At 43.5% G+C, this 17,514-nt stretch overlaps 1 protein-coding gene across 2 annotated transcripts in view; it reads right to left on the reverse strand.

Moving 5' to 3' along the window:
* Positions 1 to 6,295: 6,295 nt before the first annotated feature.
* LOC144498665 (proline-rich protein 5-like) overlaps positions 6,296 to 17,514 on the reverse strand; it is a 116,444-nt gene continuing 105,225 nt past the window's right edge. For both annotated transcript variants that reach the window (XM_078220120.1, XM_078220119.1), the window contains 2 exons: positions 10,362 to 10,500; positions 6,296 to 9,463 (listed from right to left, as the gene is read on the reverse strand). In XM_078220120.1, coding sequence (XP_078076246.1) covers positions 8,871 to 9,463; positions 10,362 to 10,500 — 732 coding nt within the window. In that variant the 3' untranslated portion in view covers positions 6,296 to 8,870. The remainder of the gene's footprint in view (positions 9,464 to 10,361; positions 10,501 to 17,514) is intronic.

The following is a 17,514-nucleotide window of genomic DNA, read 5'->3' on the forward strand; positions in this document are numbered from 1 at the left end:
TTATCAATTACAAACAAGAAACAAAACAATCATTTTAATGAAAGGTTATTTTAATAACCCTTAACAAATATATTTAATGTGTTCCAATCAAACCAATCACAAAGACAAAAGACTCTTTTCGCAGGTTTAATGCAGCAAAGACTAATGCTCACGTGATACAGGACTCGAGTCCTTTGGATGAATGCTGTGGGTCTCCTGACACTCAGAACAGTTTGAAGTTAGACTCTGGTCAAACCACCAACAACGGATTCTACTCTTCAGAAGGGCAAGACCTTGCTTTCAGCTAACCAATAACATCACAGCGTAACCCCACACATTCACCACGGCTAATCCATCTAACTTACACATCATTGGATGCCAAGAGGCGATTTAGCATGGCCAATCCACCTAACCTGCACATCTTTGGAGTGTGGGAGGAAATCAGAGCACTCGGAGGAAACCTATGCAGACACAGGGAGAACATACAAACTCGACACAGTCACCCGAGGCCAGAATCGAACTCTGGTCCCTGGTGCTATGATGCAGCAGTGCTAACCACTGTGTCACTGTGAGCCACATTACAAACTCGACTGATTCTCTTAAATTATTGAAACTATTAGCGCACTCAGGGTTGTCAGCAAGTGCTGCCCAGTCTCAGAATCACATCAAGCAGTAGACATTTTGTTTTGCGTGTTGCAAGCATGGGCAGGTTGAGTACTGTCTGTAATCTGGCTGTTATGAACAACTGAAAGAACATGCTGTTTGAATTGAGCACTCAACCATTGGAGATGCAGCATGAAATGCCTTGTTCAACCTGTTGTTCAGATGTTTCTGATGTTTTGTTATCCAGGCTAATTTGAGGTAAATCCACCACTTTTCAGATCCGGACGTGGAGCAGTGCAGTCTAATGTATTCTCTTTCCTCAACATGCTCGTTCAGAAATCACTAATGGGTTCTCCACTACTCTCTATCACAAGCCAACCCTTACCAGTCAATATACACTTTGGGATTCTTATATCTGCATCTGCTATAAGATTGGCCTTAGCAGCAAACTTGTAAATAGGGCCCTAGCCATTTGTTCACCTTGCAAGCCTGATGGAGAAAGATAAAAGTGCACCAGAGCTATCCTGATTAGATCATTGCTTGCTTTGTATCACTCAAACTCACAAATGGGCTAAGGGCCATCAACTCAGAAATGAGTGGAAATTAGAAATAGCAAGAGTCAGAAAATGCTGATGGGAGGGGCGATATTGTTGGAAAGAACATTAAACAAGAAATTATTGGTGCTTGTTACAATGGCAATATTATAACCGTGGGGGATTTTAATCTTCATGTAGCCTGGACTAAGACTGGGCTAATCAAATTGGTAAAGATAGTCTAAAGGATGAGTTTGTAGAATGTTTTCATAAGAGTTTCTTGGAGCAATGTGTTGCAGAACCAATTGGGGATAAAGCTATTTAAGATCTAGTGACAGGTTCAATTAGTGAATCTCATAGCGGAAGACCCATTGAAACTAGAGATCATAATATAATTGAATTCCATTTAGGTTTGAAAGCAATGTATTTCAATCACAAACAAGAATCTTAAACTTCAACAAAACCAATCACATAACTAATCCACAGAAATGGCATTCCACTCCAGGGGGGGGCAGTTCTCCCATCCCACTGTGCTAAGTTTTTAGCAGGCCAGGAGAATTGCATGTCAGCCAATTTGCGGGATTCCTGTGAATGTTCACACCACGCTTGCATCTCCCAGGCCTGGATTTCCGATGGCATCTGTGTGGCGCCGGCTAAGTTGGCTGGGAGGCGGGGCTAGCATTTAAATAGCATTTAACATACTATTTCAATGCTATTAGCGGACCCGGGACTGAATTCTCCGGGTCCACTAGCATCTCCCGCCCCACCAGGAGTATTTCACTCCAGCGGGGTTCAGACAAGCGCCCCACTTTTGGGGAATTAGCGGGACAACCTTGCTGGAGTGAAGAGGGGAAATCAGGGGGCCCCCAGGGGGTCAAGCGGCAGGGCGTTAGTGCCTCCTGGGCCTGGGCACCCTGGCAGAGTCAGCCTGTGTCCCTGGCACTGCCCAAGCATGGGGCAGGCATGGGACAGTGCCAAGAGGGGGTGGGGTCTATTTTGGCGGGCAGCGGCTAGGGGGCGGGACCTGCTAGGACGGGACTGAGGGGGCGAGGGTCCTGCTGCCACTTTGCATTGGGATCCAGTCGGGGCAGGAGGGAGGCCATCGGGGCAGTCTGGGGGTGTCTGCCAGGGGTGTGGGGATCATCACTTCTGGGGGAGGCTGGAGATCGGGCAGTCTGGGACGGGGGTGTGGGTTCAGGGCTGGCCCATGGATGGACGGGGGGGGCCATGATCGGGCCGTGGGGAGGGGTTGGGGGGGCAGCACTGCAGGGGTCCCAGGCTGGTCAGTGATAGGGCTGGCCATCAAAGAGGGAGGCTGACAGTTCAGGGTCACTGCGCATGCACAGAGGCCCGCTGGTTTCAGACTCTGGGCAAGAATAGGTCCTGCCCCTTGAAATCTAATGATAATCACGCTGGTGACCTCTGCATTGCACAGAGTGTGGGAGATTCTGGTGTGAACTCTCACTAAAAAATCAGTGTGATTTACTCCAGTTTTTCCCGCAAATTCGACACTTAGAACTTTTTGGGAGAATCCTGGCCCAGGTTCCTGACCAATTGGGGTGGACAAGTGTCACACTGGAGCAGTCAAAGGGCATGGATGGAATTCCCACTCACCTGAAGAAGGGGCTTGGAGCTCCGAAAGCTTGTGTGGCTTTTGCTACCAAATAAACCTGTTGGACTTTAACCTGGTGTTGTTAAACTTCTCTCTCACTTTACCCAGAGGTCTTGGTGTGGGATCTGAGGGAACTGCTTCAAGTGATCCCCCTCCCCAAGGAGGGGAGGAAAAGGACAACCTATCTGACCAAGCAGGCATGGATGGAAGAGCTTGAGGAAGTCAGTTCCCTCCAAGCTGGAGACAAGAGAATCTCAGGAGGGTGGGGAGGATGAGTGGCCTAACACTTTGAGGTGTCAAAACCCATTCTCTGCCTTTCCCAGAATTCTCCTGCACAGCACTCCTCTGAACCGCACCTCTTGCAGCTGTCATTCTGTCTCCGGGCACCTCATCAAAATCCTCATTTGAACAGTCAATACTCACACACCCTCACGCTCTTATATCCAAGTCTCTCAGTCACCCTCCACATTGTCCTTCCCTGTTCCTGCATGAGCCATCTTTAACACTCCTACATTTCTTAGAGGCAGGCAAGCACACAACCCCCGGGAGAAGCAGATACAAAGGGGAAGGAAAGCTGTAATGCCTTCCAGTGAGAGGCAACTTGAAAGCCAGTGGCAACGCATGCCCACCTGTCCACATGATGTGGAGATGCCGGTGTTGGACTGGGGTGGGCACAGTAAGGCAGCTCACAACACCAGGTTAAAGTCCAACAGGTTTATTTGGAATCAAGAGCTTTTGAAGTGTTGCCCCTTCCTCAGACTCACCTGATGAAGGAGCAGCGCTCCGAAAGCTCGTGATTCCAAATAAACCTGTTGGACTTTAACCTGGTGTTGTGTGAGACTTCTTACTGTGCCCACCTGTCCACAGGGAGGCAGTGGTGCTTACACACATTGAGAGAGCTAATTATTTTATCAACCCTTTATTTGTAAGCGGTGGGGGGGCCTCACCATCTTGGAGCTTGATCTTTGTGTCCATCCCCTCTGCCCTGTGAAGTTGTGTGTGGCTGAGGAGAAGGTAACTGCTGCTAATGTTCCACATGGTTGGGAAATATATCTGTTGTCTGTTTATTGCACGATCTTTGGTTAAATCAGCAGTTAGTTGCTTGTTATGATATTTACACAGCTTACCGACAGCCACAGAGGAGCTTTAATCCCATCTTCAGTTCCATCCAGGTGAAAGCTGAGTGCGGGTAGGATGACGTCAGGATCCCAACCTATCATATTTCGGGAATTGAACTCTGCGTACACACTCTAACCAACCTCCCCTTGACTCGGAACACTCCCTCATTGTTTCAAGATGATTCATTCACACTGAAAGACATTTAAGAGTCATAACAGTTTGTGGCCCAGCCACTGACACCCACATCCTATGAACGAATAAATTAGTAAGTTTTTAAAAACTAGTAGAGTGCCAGAGAAAACGTGGGTAGGGAAGAAGTCGTTTCATTAAATGACAAAAATTTCACTGGCAAAAACAAGAGTTAATGGCAGAAAAACAGATAGGCCCAGGGTAGATGCAAGTGAATTTCGTAGAATTACAGACTGGGAAAGAAGCAGGGCAAATATAGCAAAGACTCAAGATGGCTAATTTCCAGCACCACCAGTTATGTCCCAATAGGGCATTCCAACCCCAAACATCAGCCCCCACCGCCCACTCCCAGGAGGCTTTCGACAAGGTCTCACATAACAGACTACTATGTGAAGTTAAAGCACATGGGATTACAGGTAATGCCTTGAGATGGATAGAAAGCTGGTTAGCAGATAGGAAGCAAAGAGTTGGCATAAATGGATCTTTTTCTGATTAGCAGTCAGTGACTAGTGGGATTCTGCAAGGATCTGTGCTAGGACCCCAACTGTTCCCATTATATATTCATGGATTTGGAAGAGGGAACTGAATGTATTATCTGCAAATTTGCAGATGATACAAAGTTGGGTGGGAGGGTGCGCTATGAGGAGGATGCAGAGATGCTTCAGCACAATTTGGACAAGCCGAGTATGTGGACATCTGCATGGCAAATGCAGTATAATGTGGATAAATGTGAGGTTATCCACCTTGGTAGCAATAATAGGAAGGCAGATTATTACTTGAATGGGTGTAAATTGAGAGAGGTAGATACTCAATGGGACCTTGGTGTCCTCGTGCATCAGTTGCTGAAAGTGCGCAGGTGCAGCAAGCAGTAGAGAAGCCAAATGGTATGTTGGTTTTCAAAGCAAGGGGATTTGAGTATAGGGTTAGGGATGTTTTACTGCAATTCTATAGGGTGTTGGTGAGGCTACACTTGGAGTATTGTGTGCAGTTTTGGTGTCCTTATCTGAGGATGTCCTTGCTTTCGTGATTCCTGGGATGGCAGGTCTGTCACATGAGGAGAGATCAAGTCGGTTAGGATTATATTCACTGGAGTTTAGAAGAGAGGGGATCTCATAGAAACATTTAAAATTCGAACAGGGTTAGACAGGGTAGATTCAGAAAGAATGTTCCCAATGGTTTGGGGGGGGGGGGGGGGAAGAGAGAGAGAGAGAGAGAGAGGAAAGAGTCCAAAACTAGTGGTCATAGTTTGAGGATAAGGGGTAAACCTTTTAGAACCGAGATGAGGAGAAATTTCCTCGCCCAGAGGGTGGTGAATGTGTGGAATTCACTATCACCAAATGTAGTTGAGGCCAAAACATTGTCTGATTTCAAGAAGAAATTAGATGTAATTCTTGGGACTAAAGGGATCAAGGGATATGGGAGGAAGGGGGAATCAGGATATTGAATTTGATGATCAGCCAGAGCAGACTCAAAGGGCCAAATGGCCTATTCCTGCTTCTAGTTTCTATGTTAGCAACCCAGATTTGCATAAGCTCGCAAATGAACAGCAGCTACCCAGCAAGATGTGTAAAACGGCACCTCTGGATGAGTCATTCTCCTCAAGAAAAGTCAAACGCGAGTGACAATTAAATAAAAATGTGGTCAAAATAAAGGCACTTGGGGCACCTTCACTTCAAAGATTATTTCTATGTTACATATGGATGTTGATATCCATATATTTCTCATCTCGGTTTAAGCAAATTGCTTTTGTTTTGACGGTTTCAGTGCCGGTTTCAGAGACATGAAGGACGTAAGGAACAGGAGTGCAATAGGCCTAAACAGGAGGATATGAGTTGTAGCTCCTGCAAAGGCTGTTCATTCAGAGATAACTCTCCTCCAATCACATTTCCCTTACAGAGCCATCAGCATTCACTGTTCAAAGAAAATTTCAGATTGAAGTCAACAAAACAAACATTAATAGGAAAAAGTTAGAGATTTTTTGTGCATGTTTAATTAACACCCTCTGTGTAGTAGCGATGCAATTAATTGATCACAGTGTTTCTAAGATAAAGAGGGGAAAGATCAGCCAGCATTTCTGTTCCTCTTTACTTTGAATCAGTATTGGAAATTGTGATTTTTGTGCATGTGTGTTAGTTAACAGTATCCTTCGTGACCAAGTGGCCAATCAGCATTCCCTGACGGAAGACCACGTGCTCGAGTAGAAGGTGCCCACTCTAACACGAACCGTGAAAGGGGGAAAAATTAACATGAAACAAGCAAATAAAGGGGGATATTTTTACTTTCATCAGTGTAAGCTCTGTTAAATAAAATAAATCTTTCGACCGTTATAGCCTAAACAATAAACCTGCACTTTTGTATGATAAATCAGCATATATATATATAATACAGGTAGGACATTTCTACAGCAAACTCATATGAAATCAGTTGTCTGAAAATGCACTGATCAACCAGGCAAGTTTTAAAAGAAAATTAAGATTTACTGTTCATTAATATTTATGGATCTTCTGTAATATTATATGCACAGAACGGTTTACAACTGTAAATACAAGTATGTAAGCCTCATAATGGAGCGCATCCACATGAAGGAACACACACATATCCTATATCCAATGGTTCTGCTGAGCAAATGTAGAATGCAATGGAAATAGGCAAAGGTTTGCTTGAAGCTATTATTTTCATTAACAAAGTGTCTGCTAACTTTTCTCTACCGCATTTATTTATTGCTACAGAATCGGATGAGTGGCAGGACATGCATCTTCAGTGTAGCAAAATAAACTGGTGACAGGCAACAGAAACAAGAGTTGCCAAAATCTAAGTGCGCAGCTACACAGTGCAGAGGTAATAAGCAGCATCCAGTCTCCATTACCCACTTTGCTGATGGCTTAGCAAGTTTACCCAGTGAACAAGTTCAGCCATGCAAACCAGGAGAGCCCCAGGTTTGATCTCAGTGGAGATCAGTCTCAGCGAAGATCAGTCTCAGCGGAGCGGAAAGATCTTGACTGGTGTAAAGTGTCCCATTGGGTTTTGCTCCTCTGGGTTCTGTTCCGAAGTGCCATTTATACCTGGTGAGACAGGGGTGGGGTTAATGGGTAATGCCTCCACTGTCAAGTAGGCTGAAACGGATTACGTGTTGGAGGCTGCCTGGTACTGAGGGAAGAGAGAGACAGGCAGGGTAAATAAAAAGAATACGCCGCTGTAGAGCTTCCTTTACAAACAAAAATAAGTCAAGAACAACTTCTGAATGTAGAAGCTCCAAGAGGATGAGATGCTAAAATGGTACCATCTGCGTGCATGGTAATTAACCCGTACCCCTTCCCAACTGTTCCCCCACTGCTGAATTCACAAACTTTGCTATTGCTTTAGTAACTACTCTTATCGGTTGGTACACCCGAATCTATGCTTGGGCTGTGTTCAGGTTTTCTGTATTATGGATTCATAAATTATCCAGGTTATTTTGATTTATTGGTCTTTGCTTTGGGGATGGCTGAGCAGAGTGAAAAAAGACTGACCCATTTCTGGTTTCTAGCTATGTGTGTGTGGGGATTTTTTTTTTAACCCACTTACTCACTTCCCTCACCTTTATGCTAAATTCAAATTATGAAGAGCTTTTCCATGCAGGATCCCTTGGCATTAAAACAGGGAAACTACAACGACAGAATGAGATTAGCACTTCAAACAGGAGAAACCAATTCCATTGATTCCTTCTGTAAAGGGAAATATCAGAGCATTAGGAACATCTTTCAATCATCCTTGTTGCTGAATGGCTGGCTAAGCCCGGAATTGTATACAGGACTCACTTTTACGTCAATTCCTCAGTCTGACTAAGTTAGTTTATCGCATATCATGATGTTGTTCTCAGGCAGCTTCTGACCAGCAATTTAAAAGTTTCAAACACTAACAGTTCAGATATCTCCTGGTGTAAAACCTCCTAAGCACTTCAGTAGATCAGACTCAATACTCCAGCTTTTTCTTAATAGTCATGATTCATGTAATAGATTTATCGAGATAGAAAGTTACTTAGATTTGTCACATAAATCATGAGCATTAAAAAAACTCCATAAATCACAGACTTAAAAGCACGAGTCATTGCAAACTGCGTGACATGCATGGTAAATGAGGTAATCCTTTGTGATGTGCAACGGGTAAAGGAACGTGACACGTGAATGCGTTTTATTCACAAAGTGTCTAAATTGGGAAACATCATCTGAGTATTATTTTTAAAGTCAACACTATTGGTTCAGAGTACTCAATGGTGCTAAACAATTGTGAAGGAGGAAAATGAACTCTTTGAATTCTGTTTCTTTTTAAAAAACTGATGACTTCATTAAAACATTTCCCCTCTTTCTGTCACTTACTGCTCTGTAAATCTGCCACAAGCTGGAAATGCATGGACCCAGAGAAAGCAGTAACTTACAGTAACCCAAAAACAATATTAGTCAGGAGTGTGTTTACTGCAGAAATACTCCTGCAGTCATCAGCCCCGCAAAGCCACAGATTAATGGAGCAGCAAGGGTAAAGGAATAGGAAAACTAAACAGCTCGCTTCTTTTTATGTTGACTCAGGTTGGAAGTGGTGCTGCCATTTAATATATAAATTATAACAAGAGTGTCTCAGGCTCAAGTAAATTTGACGCAGATATTAGATGTAGCTGGTCTTAACAATGCATTCTAGGTTCATACTTCCTATCCAGCTCATGTCTCAGACATGTTCTTCCCCTTCAGTGTGAATTTAAAACACGTCAGTGTTTAAAAACTGGCAGTGTAACAATGGCAGCTCGGCTGCAACTGTTGAGGCTTTCTTTCATTGCAGCGCTACAACATTAGCTGTTTCTAACGTCACACCACACTTTGTCTGCTCATCTCTCTGCTGTATGTTGGAGTCTCTGAACATCTATGGCCAAAGTCAAGAAAAATCCCCTCCGAGTCTGTACCCATTGATTCCAAAATGTTGTCCCCCGCGCTTTCAGGACTGGACGAGCCTGCGGGTACCAAGGAAGGGCTACTTGATAACTTAAAGGCATTGCCTTGCTCATCTCTGGGATCCTGAAGTTCGAAAAGATCCTGTTGTTGGCTGATGATGGGTTCACTCATAGTCTTGCACTGGAGAAGTTCATTTATGGTTCGTATGCTTGCTCGCTCTTGCTCTCCAGGTAAGTGGTTGTGTGCTGTTGTGGCAGTCATTACAGACACTGGGTCGATCGTTGGGGTAGTGACGCAGGGACTGAGATTTAAATAGCCTTCAGACTCAATGCAAGTTGTCATTTCTGACACGGAATGCCTTCTGATACTTGTGCCATTAACCAGGCTCCCTTCACTTTCGTATTCGGCGACTGGGGTTAACATTGGATTGTTGTAGCTCTTTGAGCGCACCACCGGATTCTTGGTCAGAATTTCACTCGATTTGGAGCAGCGTGGAAAGAATCGTTTCTCTGTTAAAAAGAAAAACAACAATTGATCCTCTTAACAACAACAACGTCAGTAATGTTGAACAAGGCCACTGCCAAGACTGAGATTAAGGTGGGGAAATAAACAGCAAACCTGACTGCAACCTCACTTAAACATACACAATTGTGTCCACTGAAATGGATCAATTCTGACAGCCAAAATGAATGAATGCCAGTTCAATGAGCGAGACCTGACAGGTCTCAGCAGCACTTCAGGTTTCAGCGAGGCAGCAGAATAGAAATGATGCCTGTAAAGTGGGCCAGGATGTAGCTTCATCTATTGAAATCATAATTTGTTGTGTTATTTGCACTCAACAACTCAATTTTATTACCATAAAATGACAAGCTTTATTATCAAAAGTACTATCTTCAGTTTGCTTTTCTTTAGGTCTCCTCTATGCTTGCAGAGCATTGGCAGAAGTTAGGGGGCCGGATTATGGTTATCTATTGTAACCTGTCTCACGCAAGGAATACAACACCATTAGCCTGTTAACAGATTAATATAACATATAATAGAATGGCTTCCAAGAGCCAAAAGGTAGATAACATTACTATGTCCAAATTATTTTTAAAAAGTCATAATTGCCAGAATTCTACCGCCCTACCCGCCACTGAATCGGAGAGGGCGAGGGGCGGACAACGGAAATGTCCGTTGACCTCGGGCAGGAATTTCCAATCTTGCTCAAGCAGGGTTGTAAAATCTCATTCAATTTATACCGTTTATCTAGTGAATATATATAATATATATATTTGGGATTCCTTTTCCAAACTTCCTCTCTTCCAAGAGCATTCAACAGTACATTTCTACAATTTACTTTGCTCCCTTTCCAATTGATTTATTATTGGTAATTTGTGGTGGAAAACTAGTTATGAATGTTCTTACCCAGAAAACATGCAGAGTGTGTAAAATGTTCATCCCCTGTGTGCAGACCGTATGTTCCCAGGTACGGAGACACCACCTTCTGTATCAGCAACTCCAACCGCAGGTAATCCCCTGACACACCTTTGGATTCATGAACTCCCTGGAATAAAAGAAGTCAGTTCACTAGCTTGGTTATGCTGGAAGAGTCACCATTCACAACTCTGAACAAGGGAAAAAGGACTGATACTTGAATGAGGCTTTTCAGTGTACAATCTGAAGTTAGTTGTTGCTACTGAGAACCACAGGAGAAAATCATTGTATTGAAGGCTGTTTTTGCGTACAATGATCCGTGTCACAGTTCTGTATAAATTTATTACCATTGTTACTAGGATATCTAATTTCTAATGCCCTTTCTGGATTTTAATAAACTGTAGTCCCATTAAGACAATGGAAAGACTATCAGCTAGCAGATTATACAACTTGCATTCTACCCCAAGCGAGATCATAAAATCAACAGAATCTACAGCAGAGAGACAGGCCCTTCGGCCCAAATTGGTCTATGCCGACCAAAAAGCCCATCTACGCTAACCCATTTGCCTACATTTGGCCTATATTCCTCTAAACCTTTCCTATTCATGTATTTATCCAAATGCCTTTCAAATGTTGTCAATGTCCCTTCCTCAACCACTTCCCCGGCAGCTTGTTCAACATACGTACCACCCTCTGTGTAAAAAAAGTTGCCCCTCAGGTTCCCATTAATTCTTTCCCCTCTTAATTTAAACCAATGCCCTCTAGTTCTCGATTCCCCAACCCTGGGAAAAAGACTGAGTGCATTCACTCTATCGATGCCTCTCATGATCTTATACATCTCTATAAGATCACCCCTCAGTCTCTCACGCTCCAAAGAAAAATGTCCTAGCCTGTCCAATCTCTCCCTATAACTTAGTCCCTTGAGTCCTGGCAACATTCCTGTAAATCTTTTCTGCACACTCTCCAGTTTGATTACATCTTTCCTATTGCGAGGGGAACCAAAACTGAACACAATACTCCAGGTGCAGGATGAAAAAGGAACAAACTCATAAACTTAAAGCCTAACCTTGTATTCTAACATCAGTACTAGTGTGTGTGGGGAGTCCAGAGAATGTGCATGATGTTTGAATGAGGGTTACGATTTACCAAGTTTTAAAAAAGATTTGGGAACTAGGGTCAATAAACTTACTTTGTTCTTCAATTTAAACTCAGAAAACCGGCCTCATTAATTCTTTATAATCTGAAAATGTAAATAGTGGGACTCCTGCAGTACCAGCAAATGCACATCCTCGTTAAGTTCACCAGACCTTGAGTGGTAAGCCAGGGGAATCAATTTCTAGCCCTCCTCACGTGGTCATAACACCATTTTCACAGAGGGAGATCTCAGTTGCAGCTGAGTTTCTCTGTCAGCAGCCCAGGAATATGTTTGAAGGAGAAGTCTGGAGGCTACAGTTATCTAGTATGCTTTTGTGATGTACGAGGTATTTGTTACCTTATTCTCACTCAGGGTGGGATAAAACGATTGGGATGGATGAGCGTAACTCTATGTTAGGCTAAAGACTGCACGAGAAAGGCAGGTTATCTGCAATGTTCATGAACAGTGCAGGGGTGGAGAAAACATGCCCTTTTAATACCTACACACTGCTGCCTCTCAGCGCCAGGGACCCGGGTTCGATTCCCAACTTGGGTCACTGTTTGTGCGGAGTCTGTACCTTCTCCCCGCGTCTACGCGGGTTTCCTCCGGGTGCTCCGGTTTCCTCCCACAGACCAAAAGATGTGCTGGTTAGGTGCTTTGGTCATGCTAAATTCTCTCTCAGTCTACCTGAGCAGGTGCCGGAGTATGGTGACTAGGGGATTTTCACAGTAACTTCATTGCAATGTTAATACAAGCCTATTTGTGACACTAATAAATAAACTTAAACTACAGTGGCTGAAAAATTTGAACCATCAGGCAAAATGTGGCCAAATCTGCAACAGAAAATACTGTTACACCCACACGTAAATATCTTCGCACGAGAACTACACAATTGCTATAAAAATTGTGGAAAATCAAATTCTGCTTGAAAGGATCTACTGTTGTCACACTGCCTCCCTTTCAGAATCAGCATCTACAATGCAGGAAAGACATTTGCAGCACACAGAAGGTAGTGTGGCACCACCCTTAAGAATAGCAATATCTTTTAATTTTGCAATAAGATTTCATTACAGTACAAACTGGCCAGAATATGATTACTTTAGATTTAACAAACACCTTTGCAGTATTTAACATGTTCCCTGTGGATTTGGAAGAATTTCCCTTTACTCTCTACATACATCAATCAATATGTACCTGTCCTCTAATCCAGCAATGTAACTGTAGCTCACAATATGAAGGTAGCTCTTTCAAACTTTAAGCTAACATGTCTCAGTTTTCACCCCTGCGAGCATTCCTGGCATTTTGCAGAGTGAGAGAGTATATATTGGATTGATTTTTAATGTGCAGAAATATGTTTACATTTGGGGCATTAATGGAGGCCAGAACTGCTGACTGCTTACTTAAGTTAGCAGATAGTTGGCAACTGTGACGACTGAACTTGTAAACAACTGAAGAACAAGCTGTCATAAACTTGTATTTCTAGGCCTATAATCAGACTGAGTACTTCTCTGCTAATGGTTTCGCAACTGTTTTTTTAGAGATTTAATGCTGTTTAAGATGAGTGTTGAGCAGTGAGGGAATTTCTGTCCTTTGTACTCAGAGTTTATAAATGGCACTCCTGGGGTCAAATTTAACATAAATCATATGCATGTCAAATAAGCTACAGAGATAGCTTCCAACATGTCACTAATTTATGTTCAGATGCAAGATGTGTCGCCTCCAACATGTTGCTACTCCATGTTCAGATGCAAGTTGTGCTGAACCACTGTACCTTTTCTGACATTAGCTATTCTTGGTGCCTGAGTAAAGACTATAGTTTAAGGAAAATTGCGACTAACCATGCGCAATTTACACTGTGGACACCTGCCCCCTTCATCTCACTAAGATATCAGGTAGACTGATTTTGATCTCAGGCAAACAGCTGAAAACCTAATTCCTTACAACACATTTACACTTTTCAAAGACCCAAACATGTGTTCACTAACCATGTGACGAAACTTCTTAAAAACATTTAGGTGAGGTAGCTTTTCACCACCCCATGATTGTTTCTCAACTTCCTGCATCCAGGCTTCAGGGATCAGAAACATGGACAATAGTATCAGAAATTTGAAGACTGTTTTGTCCATAACTTCCTGGCTCCCCAGCATCAGAATTTGGGCGGGGGGGGGGGGGGGGGGGGGAGGGATTGGTATCCCAAAGATATGATGGGGAATCCCTCTCAGAACTTCCCAGGCAAGCGCTTCCCCAGGACATTTGACAGAATGATTTAAATCAATAACTTCAGAGTAACTATCTTAAATGCTCAGGCTAGTCCCCATACGGTTCTGCCCCTGACCCACCCTCCCCTGATGTCTGACTCCCCCCCTCTCCCCCATGACGCCTGACCTCCTCCCCCACACCCCAATCCCATCCATTACCTATTCTCTGGCCTGTTATTTTCAATGGGACCTTTAGAATCACCTGCCTCACGACAGCTAATGCTGTAAAAAAAAAAGGGGGTCACGTCCTCCTCCATTCCCATCCTTTTGGCCTCTGATGCTGGACCCAGGGACCTGCTGCGCTGCCTGAATCTCACCCAGCTAAGAGAGGCACTTCAGCAAGTTAGTGGAGGTAAGTGGGTGCGGAGTGGCAATCCGAGGAAGTTACAGCCCCTTGATTCCCCAAATGTTGAGGGACTCGAGGAGCAAACATCAGCCAAGGCTCAAGAAAACTGTAGAGTCCAAATATATTTATAACAGAACATTACACAAATTATACTTTTGCTTATACCTCCTGTAAGTGCCAACAGACACGAAGCACCAAACACGAGCAATCACATCCGACCTCTGTAATGGGTGAAATTGGTGATGATCTCATAAAACAGGAGAAGTTTTAACTGGCAACTAACCACCTGCCATATGCTTCCAGGCCCTTACAACAGCCACTCTTTGTCTGCACCTTGTTTGGGGGTCATTTCTGTCTAAAAGTGGCTGTGTCGCTAGATTTGGAAACATGAATATCATCAGTCACTCTGTACTCTCCGTCAAATTGACTATGAATGAAAGGTAGGGCAGCACCATTTTTACAATTACTTTAATCACAGTCTCAGAGGTGCTTTAAAAAGATGGTGCTGCTCTACTGGAATATTACAATTTAGCAAATCCCCCTTAGGAAAGCTTTACTCTATCTTATTGCTGTAAAGCATCATATGGAGAAAAGGCATAATTGTCCAGTGACAAAACAGTAATTAAAATAGGAACTGCCTCCTTATTGGGCCAGAGTAAAATGATTCTACAGTGCATGTGTTTTACACCATAAAAAATGCAATCTCAGGGATCCCAATTTATAATGAATATGGGACATTAGTCAAGAAAACAATGAAAATGGATTAACCACCTGCTTTATTGGATGGACTGAGAACATAGTTGCCTCTGAGCAGTGCACGACAAAACCTTTACTGAAATTTAGCTGGAAGCCAGAGACTGTGCTCATGTCTTAAGTGAGCAGTGGGAAGTTGTCTGACTGTAGAGTATGGAAACTATGAAGATGTCTTAAACTCGAAGCTCATAGAGGATCGTTCCTTAAGGACTGCTGCTTAATCCACCAAGAGTATGCCCTCTTTTGTACCGAACTGTGCTTTTTTACAACATACCTGACAACCCTTCTAATGCTTCAACAACAAAGCACACTGATTAACAGGTTTATGTGATGCAAGGAAATAACACATCCTTGAATAGAGATAACATGATGAAGTCTGATCATTTTATATCCATGAAGCTTTATATATTTCTGTCTGTGCGCATCTCATTATTTTTTCGGTGCATCACTTGTGGCTCAGTTTAGTAAATGAATCCAGCAACTTGCTCAGCCACACAAAGCAGGGGAGTGTCAGCTTTAATCCCTGCTCTGTGCCCAATTAGTTAGCTTCCTGTCGCAGGGAGAGAGCCACAGCAGTTAGCCTCAGGAAAGGAGAGTGCATTAAGAGTCCCGCTCTCAATCACCAATCAAGAACGTCAGCTATAAATGTGTCAAGCGTGGACAAAATATAGCTCCATGGTGTCACTGCAACTCCCCCACCTTTTCCCATTTCCCTGTCCTTTCTAAGGATCATTCAGACTGAAATATTTCACTCTCTGTAGTGGCTATTACATTGTACACTTGAAACTGCATCCGTATACAGAATTGCTACTTGGGTAACTCTCCCCATTCTTCCCGCTGGCCTTTTCCCTCACACTTTGGACAATGCTGCGCATTTCCAGTTTCGTTTATTTTCTGTTTTTTGTTACGGATTATAGCCAATGAGGGAGGCAGATAAAGCAAAGAGGATTCACTGTCTTGCCCTATGTTGAAGAAAGGAATGTAAATAGGCTCAATGGGAGGAACTGATTGTGACAAATTCCCAACGCAACTGCAAAGCGATCTGAAGCGAACAGCCAAGACTGTGGAGCACTTTAAGGGAAATGGTAGCTGCACAATACGATGGAGCCAACATTCCAATGGATAGGAAGTGTCGAGATATCTTTGTTCCTGTTTTTGTTGCATATCGCCCAGTGTCGCAAAACCAAAGACAGATGACTCACCTGAAACATTAAAATGTGGTTGGTATTACTGAATTAGGCTTTGCTGCCAAGATGGCTTGTATTTAAATGGACACTAATTGTGTGAATAATAAATCACTCTCTACTTTAAAATAAAGACAGCCATTGGGCTGAATTTTCATTTTGGGGACAGGATCATTTCTGGATTCTGACCCTGCATCGGGTTGATGCCTGACACAATTTACAAGATGGCGGCTAGTTAACAGCCAAATGGCATATTCGCCACCCAAATGAGGATGGCGGGCAGGCTTCTAAGAGTGGAGGACCAATAAGAGGGCCACTGGCCGAAGTAGGTGATGCTGATGTAGGTAGGTGAAAGAGATGCCTACCTATTCCAAGATGGAGGTGCTATCTGAAGAATCTTCAAAATGTTCAATAATGCTCGGCCATGGGTGCCAGTTTAAAGTTTATTTATTAGCGTCACAAGTAGGTTTACATTAACACTGCAATGAAGTTACTGTGAAAATCCCCTAGTCGCCACACTCTGGCACATTTTCAGGTAGTCATGATGTGGAGGTACACTTTCAGGTACACAGAGAGAGTTTAGCATGGCTAATGCACCTAACCAGCTCGTCTTTCGGACAGTGGGGCCAGAGCCTCACTGGGGAGGGGATCCCTTTCACAGGGTGACCTGTGGCTGCGGTTGTGCCTTATAGTTATTGTGACTGCCGATTGCTGGGGGTGGGGGGGGGGGGGTGTGTGTGCTGAGACTTAACATTAATGATGGAGTGCTGATCTCCTCCCCACCTCTGGCCATCTGCCAGGAGACCGCCTTCATTCATCGGTCGCGTCTTGGCTTCAGCAGGGGGCTCACACAATAACTGAAAAAATTTCCCTGTTGTTTGGCTGAAATGTATTTAGTTCTTCAAATTCTCAAACTTACTCTTTCCTGCAATTAGTGTAACACGCGTCTGTACGTTTGTGTGTGTGAGGGTATGGAGCCTGAATACACTGCTTCACAAAACCTGTGAATAATCAGCACTTGAGTGGTGAACCTGCAGGTTTCTCCTTTCGTGCAGCCAGGTAAATGCACGTTCTGGGAATCAGGGCCAAAAGCAGCCTTTCAAACAGGTGTATCTCATTAGCACAGCACTAATTAATGCCTGCTTTCAGCCAAGGCCAGAATAACCCTCTCAACATCCTGACAGAAATTTACAGGAGGAAGGGAAGTTAGCAAAACATATTTTGCTTCATCCTGCCAAATCAAAGCATCACCACGGATTTGAGATTGCTCAATCTTACTATTAATCATAATGGCACCGGTTTGAAGATGATGCTTATGTTGAGGGTTGGACATTTCTTCTACACTGAAGCCAAATAGATATTTAATGTGTTTGCCCTTTACCAGCTCTGAGTCTTTTCAGTGGAGAAAAAAAATCACTTCACCATAGAAACTGTAGCAAAGCCCATTCTCGTGCAGGAAGGCTTTGTA

This window comes from Mustelus asterias, chromosome 9 (assembly GCF_964213995.1).
Source record: "Mustelus asterias chromosome 9, sMusAst1.hap1.1, whole genome shotgun sequence".
In the NCBI taxonomy this organism is placed as follows: domain Eukaryota; kingdom Metazoa; phylum Chordata; class Chondrichthyes; order Carcharhiniformes; family Triakidae; genus Mustelus; species Mustelus asterias.